Source organism: Manihot esculenta, chromosome 9, assembly GCF_001659605.2.
Source record: "Manihot esculenta cultivar AM560-2 chromosome 9, M.esculenta_v8, whole genome shotgun sequence".
Classification (NCBI taxonomy): Eukaryota; Viridiplantae; Streptophyta; class Magnoliopsida; order Malpighiales; family Euphorbiaceae; genus Manihot; species Manihot esculenta.
The window spans coordinates 1,659,938-1,668,584 of record NC_035169.2 but is presented as its reverse complement, the minus strand read 5'-3'; the positions used below and the strand labels follow the sequence as shown (position 1 = coordinate 1,668,584).

Sequence of the window (8,647 nt, the reverse complement as noted above, 5' to 3'; positions counted from 1 at the left end):
ATCGAAAAAGAGAAGAAGAAGAAGAAGAAGAAGAAGAAGAAGAAGAAGGAGATCGGGAAGGAGAAGAAGAAGAAGAAGAAGAGGAAGAAGAAGGAGATCGGAAAAGAGAAGAAGAAGAAGAAGAAGAAGAGGAAGAGGAAGGAGAGAGAATATGTATTTTAGTCTTTTTAATTAAAATTAACGGTAATTTAACTGAAAATCTAACGGGAGGGACTAATGTCATAGTTTTTAAAAATTACAGTGATTATATTGAAATTTTTTAAAATAGATGGACAAAAGGTTGCATTTCACTAAACTAAAGGGACTAAATTACAGTTTACCCTTATTTATATATAATAATTAGCTTATCACGTGGTAAGCTAAGTGACATGTCGTGTGGCGGTCCTTACTGTATTATTTTTTTTTTCCTATATTAATAAAAATAAAAAAAGGTCTGAAATAGAGTTTGACCGTGTAAGTGATCAAATCCTAATTTAACAAATTATTTTGAGGACTCAAAAATTCAAATATTTATTTTTTTGAACACCAAAAACTTCATTTTAAACCTTGTCCCTCTCCTCCACGTTTTTCCTTCTCTGTCCAACCAGAAAAATGAATCTCATACTATTTTCCACGTGTTATTTTCTTTCGTATCCCTTCATCTCTCCGTACAGACTGAAAGTTTAAAACAAATCAGTAGAGAAGGAGCGAAAAAGAAAGAAAGAAAGAAAAAAGCTAAAAGCCATGAACAGGAATTTGACGGTAGCTGCGTTAGCGGCTCTAGTGGCAATCCTCTCCATCCTCATAACGAGTCCCATCAATCCCTTTGCTCCACCTCCATTACCATCATCTCATAATCATCTCCAATCTGCTAAGGTCGTTCCAGTCGCCGGAGCCGTTGGACCGGAGAGCCTGGTCTTCGATCGCAATGGAGAAGGACCCTACACTGGTGTGGCTGATGGAAGAATTCTCAAGTGGCAAGGAGATGGCCGCGGCTGGGTTGATTTTGCCACTACCACTTCCAATAGGTGACAAATCCATCATGTTTAATTTCCATCGCTTTTCTCTTTGCTTTAATGATCTCATATAGATTGTTGCTTCAGGGAGGTAAGTAATGAGTTTTTAAGATAGTAGACATATCTATATTAATATAATTTTAAAGAACGGAAAAATTTTGTATGTTTTTTTTTATAATTTTTCAAAATTTTCAATTTTCAATCCATAAATTGGCATAATCGGAGATTTTGATTTCTTACCTTCAATTTAATGCTCTCAGTTTTTGAGAAATTTAGGCTATTAATGATGGCTAAATTTGAATAATATTTCGCAGGAAATGAATGGAAAGCCAATCCATTCTACAAATACCTGTACTTTTCTCTGCCTTCCGGTCTTAAGCGTGGTAACTAGCAAGTTGAAAAATCAGTCAGCAATAAGTTAGATAAGATTGTGGTTGTTAAACAAATTGTGAATCATATATCCGTCATGTAACCAAAATCTTCTCAAGAATACAAACAATCAAGCAACCCGAAAACAAAAGACTCTTGAATTTTAAAATGGAAATGCAAAGACTAAGGAGAAAATCCATCATATATAGTTCACATACAAAAGTTCCTTCATGCTTAATGTTTCAGTTATAATTGCCTCTGAACCAGTAGTCCCGTGGTTATGTTTCTATCTTGTGGTGCAAAAAGGTTTCGGACCTCTTGAATTAGAAAGGTTTCAGTTATCATATGATCCGCTGTCATTGATGTGTCTTTGGTGTATGTCCCGTAAATATGCATGCTTTCTTGAATGAGTTGAGTGGCATTCCAACTATCACAATGAAAAAAACTGCTCTCATTGGAGGCCTAACTCTTGTGTGTTTTAATCCACAAGAGTTCCTCGCTAACTGCTGTAATTGCCACAGGCTTATCCTTAGTGCTGGATAAAGCATCATTTGTCTTTTGATATTTAAGATTGTGGTGAAGGCCACAAAAGTTATTTTAATGTATTATTTATTTTATTTTATTTTTGGTGAAGGACCTTTGTGGACCTCCTTTTCTCCAAGTTGCTATTTGAAAGTATTGAAACAAATTTAAAATGTGGTTTGCAATTTAGAATTAAGCTTCTTTTGGCTACAAAGCAAATTAGACATACAATCACTATGGGGCTGCAAGAATGGAGAGCAATTTTCCCTTTTTTCTCTTTTTTATTTCTGAAAGAATAATAGAAGGCAGTTGGTAGTCCAAGTTGGATGAATTTTAACGCATTGTTCTTGTGCCTTGCAAAGTGAATTTCTTTTTATTGGTGATAATCATTCATGGAGTTCTTTGTTTTCCTGCTTCAAATTACTCACTTGATGAAATCTATTTTCTCACTTCTGTTGATATGTACCTTTTCTATAGATAATCAACATCAATGACAACTAAGCTTTAATCTCAAACTAATAGGGTTGACCATATAGATTCTTTTGTTCCATTCAGCTTCATTAGACATTGAGTCTGCGTAGATATTGAAAACTTATAAATTCTTTGATACTACTTCCCTCCATGTTATCTTAGGCCTTCTCCTTCCTTTCTTCTTCCCTTATTAACTTATCACACTCTCATACTGGGACATTTAGCTTTCAATGTGGGACATGATCAAACCATCTTACTGGACATTTAGCTTTCAATGTGGGACATGATCAAACCATCTTAGATGACCCTCTCTTATTTTGCCTCTAATCTTTGAGGAGTGTAGTTATTCCTAATCTTACCAATGGCATGCTGTACATCCATCTTAATAATCACAATACTACACACTTATCCTGTGCATATTTGCTGTCTTGGATGTTGAGCATTCACTCATGTATAATAGAGCTGTTCTGACCGTAGTTCTATAGAAATTACCTTTCATTTTGTTAGGAATCTTACAATCACGTAATACCGCATTAGACTTCTCTATTCATCCATCTTGCATTCATTCTTTTGTATGATAAAACTTAAGTGTTTTGAACTGATTGTATCTAGGTACTAAAATCACCTTCATTCTTTCTACTGAAGATAAACTTGCATTGCATGTATTTCGTTTACTTTTACTTAGCTTGATACCTTACTTTCCGGAGTCCTTTTCCACAATTTCAATTTTTTATTAACTCCATCACTAGTTTACATGAAGACATATTCATCTACAAATAACATTCACCATGAGATATCATCTTGAATATGACTGGTCAAATCATCTATAACTAGGTAAATAGGTATGAAGATGAACCCAAAGCCAATCCCTCATGTAAACTCATTGTTATTGGAAACTCTTCCATATGCCATCTCAATGTCCTTGCTATATTATAAGCTTCTTTTAGTTAAATGAATATGTTACGTGCCCGGGAATAGGATCTCGTCATGGGTCTATGAACTGGAAAATCCTCCTCACGCCAAATTGATTTCTCCTTGTTAACGTTCTTGTTATTTCTTGAGGAAGCTATTGTGAAAATAAATGAGAACTCATTAGAGAGAGTTATCGAATCTCATGAGTTACTGATCTGAATGCTTTATTCCATGAATCAATGTCTTATATAGTGAAGGCTTCAGATTTACATTCCCATTTGAATTCAAAGCACATATCTAAAAATTTGAAAACTGAAATATAACAACCAATCTCAACAGATTAAGTAAACAAACTAAATCTTGCTGATAATAACAAACAAATTTAAACAAACTAAATCTTGCTGATAAGATGCCAACAGCTTGAAATTTAATTCATCAAGCACTTTCTGTTTCAGCAGCAACTTCATTAACATGTTCAGCTTCAACACCTACAGGTTTCTTATAACGATGTCTATAAGCTCTTCCCACAAAAGCATCCATAACAGAATACCATGTGGAGAACCTTTTTCCTCTCTTCTTTGTATATTTTCATTAATATTCTCACTAAACAGATAACATCTGTTGCACTGGGTATAAAGCCATATTGGTTCTCTAATACCTTAATAGCATCTTTAAGCTTGTGCTTATTCACTATTTTCCATAACTTCATCATGTGACTCATAAATTTAATAATGCAGTAGTTTATACAATTATGGGTGTCTCCTTTGTCATGAGGATCAGTATCATTTTATCTGGGTTATGTTTTGCTAAACTCACATAGGTGGAATTGCCTTTATATGATCATCAATTAGAATAAATCAAGACTTTATGCTTGTAATGCCTTTATATGCTTATATATTTCAAAAAGTTTTCTTTTATTCAATCATGCGTCATCGATTTGCATTTTGCAAATGTCAATGGAAGAGAGTCATTTATATGGGCATTGAGTGTTTGAATTAGAAGAGTTTGATAAGCTTTTAACTAGAGTTGAATCCTCAAGGTGTAAAATTTTCAGTAATGTGATAGGCTTGATCTTTTCTGTCACTTTTAATAAAAAGGTTCTTTATGCCTAGGAAAATATTGTTTCTAGTTCCAAATCTTCTGAATACTTCCTATTTCCTATTCAAGAAACCTCCTTCAGTTGCTCGAGTTTAATGCAATAAAAGTATCTTCTGTTGCTCATATTATGCTAGATACCAAAATACAACTAATATAATTTAGTATCCTTCTTTGTTATGATCAAGAATAATAACTTTTAGATTAAGACTGTAGTCTGTACATACATTAAGGTTCACTTTTTTAAAATTTAATGTCCTCTTTGCTTGATCTTAGTGCAAGATACTACTAAGATTTCATTTTTCAATAATGCAGTTTGATAAAGGATTTTCTTTTTCTTTGGCGTCCTTCGTGTTATCACACATGTACTGAATTTGTCAGAGTAAATAATTCACTATTAATACATGTTAATGAAGTCAACTGTGCATATTTTAATGTAAACTAACTGAAAATGACAGGTTCCACTTTGTTCAGGTGAAAAGCAAATTAACTTGCAGCAGTTCATGCTATTGTGTCATTGTTATTGGTTACCCTTACCACACAGTCAAATACTAACATGCACAACAGATTCAGCTTTTCGGCATTCAAAACCTCTGAGAGTGATGCATTTAAAATTTCATGTATCATCCTCTACAGGGCCATTTCTTGTAAAAGATGTCTAGTAAATGGTCAAATATTTCTTCACCATAATGAAGTTTTTTCAAAAATAACCTTTCTTTTACCAAGATCAGGAAGCTTGATGGTGGACATGTCTATTAAATCATTGAGAGCTCAAACATCCATAAAGATGGATTTTCAAGAACCTTCTTTCCCTGTGCAAAGAAGTGTGCATAGTGGTGTAACTAATAAGGGTGACTCAGTGCCTGAAGAATCCCACATTTGTGGGCTTTGGGGAGGATTAATTTATGCAGCCTCATCCCTGTTTTGGCAGAGTTTGTCTCCGTAGCGATTAATTGATGTTTGTATAATATACTCTCTGCATTTTGAATATGCGGCCAGATTGCAATTTTATTGCTATCTGCACAAAGTTGAAGTGATGTAAACCTTAGCATAACTAGTTTCCTAACGTGGCTAGTGCTAATGGTGGAATTCATTTAAAAATACTGTGTATGCCTTGTCATAATTTAATAAAATAATGTTTGGATCATCAGAACATGATACAATCAGATCAACGTTTTAATTCTTAAAACAAAATGACCTACTTAGCATGGCAAGTGAAGCTGTGATTAGTTTCTATCTTTCACCTCATCTCATAGATGTAACCTTGTCTTCTTCAAAAAATTAGACCAAGTAAAACTAATCAGTATGCATAAATTATTATGTTGTTAAATACATTGAATGTTATAGACATGTTGACCTCCATTAAATAATTAACTGTGTTAAATCTGCCTCTCTTACTTTGTGAGTCACTATATGATATTTGTTTCGGAATGCCATTAGTGCAATTTTGACCCAAAGACGAGTAATGCAAATCAAGTCCTATTTCATTCCATGTTTAATTCTTGTTCATATATTATTTCTAATGAACTCAATTTTGCTTTCCGTAATAAAGTTGTTCTCGAATACATTGTTGGCTACATTGTTTTTATAAGATGTCAAATAATTTTGATTAGCCAGAACCCACAATTTCCATTAAAGGAGTTTGTTCTCTCATTTGTGCATAAATCAAGGTATGATCTGCCAGAGAATTAAGTGTCAGGTTCCTGTTTCTGATGGTTCAAATATGCTCCCATGCAAGGCTTATCATTATTAACAGATAATGTTTTGTTGCTTGATTGCCAGTTTTATTTTCTATTTTTAACCTGACAGCTATTATGCTCTCATATTCTTGACTTACTGAAACCTCAATGTAAGGAAGGAGTGCACTCGCCCGTTTGCACCAGAATTGGAGCATGTGTGTGGAAGGCCCCTGGGACTGCGGTTTGATAAGAAAACTGGAGATCTTTACATTGCTGATGCCTATTTAGGTCTTCAAGTAGTAGGTCCAAATGGAGGTGTAGCCAAGCCAGTGGTCTCTGAAGTTCAAGGCCATCCCTTGCGCTTTACCAATGATGTGGATATTGATGAGGAGGAAGATGTGATTTACTTCACAGATACAAGCAAAATCTTCCAACGAAGGTAATTTAAACAGAACCCTCGATTTTGAAGGTATTCTAGAAGTCTTAATAGGACATGTTCTATTCTGTAGTTTTCTCAAGAAGGCCAGAAATTGATTATGCATTATCAGGTTACCTTGGGATTTTACTTTCAGTGTAATGTTAAAACGGATGGTACTCACTTCACAAGAAGACAATGAAAATTTAGCGCATCAAGATGTGAAATTAGTTTACTAGATTTAAAATAACTGATTACTTGTTACAGGTCTAATGAAATCATTGACATTAGAAGTTTTGTTAGAATTTAGTTGAGGAAGGAGATTTTTATAGTGACTATCATATTCCTTTTTGAAAGATTTTCTATCTATTCTTCAATATATCTCAAAAAAGCATATAGCAAATGCTGTCTCAGATTGAACTACCAAATTGAAAGGAAATGGGAATTAGCGTCTGGGAGACCTGAAGAGCCTCTTTATTGTCCTCTTGACCCCATCTTTGCGAAGAATTATGGAATAATTGTATGTAATCTGTTTAAACTCATTGAGATGTTGATTTGGATTCTAGATACACAAGGGATGTATCATATTCCCCATTTTGATCCTGAGATTATTTTTTTGCTTCCATAAAACGACTGTTTCTAATTGGATAATTCATTTCTTTTCTTCCTCGTTTTCTGTTTTTCATTTCTCGTAGGCAATTTATATCCGCAATCTTGAATAAAGACACAACAGGTAGATTGCTGAAGTATGATAAATCAAGCAGCGAAGTCAAAATTTTACTTGAAGGCCTTGCCTTTGCCAATGGAGTAGCATTGAGCAAGGACCGCTCTTTTGTGCTAGTAGCTGAAACCACCACTTGTCAGATTTCAAGGTATTGGCTTCGAGGTCCAAATGCCGGAAAGGTTGAAGTTTTCGTAAAGCTTCCAGGATTTCCGGACAATATCAGAAGAAATTCAAAAGGGGAGTTTTGGGTAGCTTTGCATTCCAAGAAAGGACTTATTGCAAAGTTGGCTCTTTCAAGTTCATGGATTGGAAAGGGACTGTTAAAACTTCCAATTAGCTTGAAGCAACTGCATTCACTGTTAGTAGGAGGGAAGCCACATGCAACTGCTATAAAGCTGACTGAGGATGGGAAGGTTCTGGAAGTTTTAGAAGATTGTGATGGAAAGACATTAAAGTTTATAAGTGAAGTTGAAGAAAAGGATGGGAAGCTGTGGATTGGATCAGTATTGGTGCCTTTCCTTGGTGTTTACGATTTGTAGAAGAGATGCGGCTCATTATATGAAGGGTTTTTAAGTAATTTGCTTCCTTTAGATTCTGGGAATGATTTTGTGCTTTCACACTTGAGAAATAGAACTTTTTGTCTTAATCAAACTGGTCTGTGGTCAGCGTACTTATAGGTAAAAATATTATCACCTTTTAATAATAATAATAATTATTATTATTATTTTTTACCTTGGTAGTTCTTTTTTAGAAATTTACCATGTAGTTCTTAATATTTGATGAAATCTATAATTTAGTTTTTATTTTTTTCATAAAAAAAATAATATTATTATACTATAACAATTTATTTGGACTTTATTTTTTGTAACAATAAAATCGTTATAATTTTAATATTTATAATGACTTAATGTATATAATTTTAATATTTATAACTAGAAAAAAGTTCATCTATTAAATTCACTGTTAGTGAGTGAGAAATTGAAAAAGTTAATCTAAACGGAGGGATTAAATTGATAACACAATAAAAATTAAAAAAATTAAATTATTATTATTAAAAAATACAAAAAAATTATAAATTTTATTAAATTTTAATACATCTTAAACTTTTTTTATTATCTATTTATTTATAAAAAATAATTTATATTTATTTATTTTTTATTATTTAATTTTAATTTAAAAAATAAAATTTATAATACATATATATAGAAAAGTCTTAATAAGAATTTCAAACGCATGGAAAATGATTTTTTTATTTTTCAAAACAGAATTTATTTTTTTCTTATATAGAAAATATTTTTTGCTAATTAAATTTTCTGAATACTCAAATATTAAAAAATTTAAAAAATATTTTCTTATAAAATATTTTCCATCAAACTTATAAAGAATTTGGAGTGATTAGCAACTTACTTTTTATATATATATTTGTCAAAACGCATAGGCAACTTAGTTTATATATATATATATA

At 32.6% G+C, this 8,647-nt stretch overlaps 1 protein-coding gene across 1 annotated transcript; it reads left to right on the top strand.

Moving 5' to 3' along the window:
- Positions 1-609: 609 nt before the first annotated feature.
- Positions 610-7,913, top strand: LOC110622963 (protein STRICTOSIDINE SYNTHASE-LIKE 10). Its single transcript, XM_021767734.2, has 3 exons — positions 610-1,007; positions 6,219-6,482; positions 7,154-7,913. Exons 1-3 carry the CDS (start codon positions 724-726, stop codon positions 7,719-7,721), a joined length of 1,116 nt encoding a protein of 371 aa, XP_021623426.1. The 5' UTR covers positions 610-723; the 3' UTR covers positions 7,722-7,913.
- The last annotated feature ends 734 nt before the right edge of the window (positions 7,914-8,647 follow it).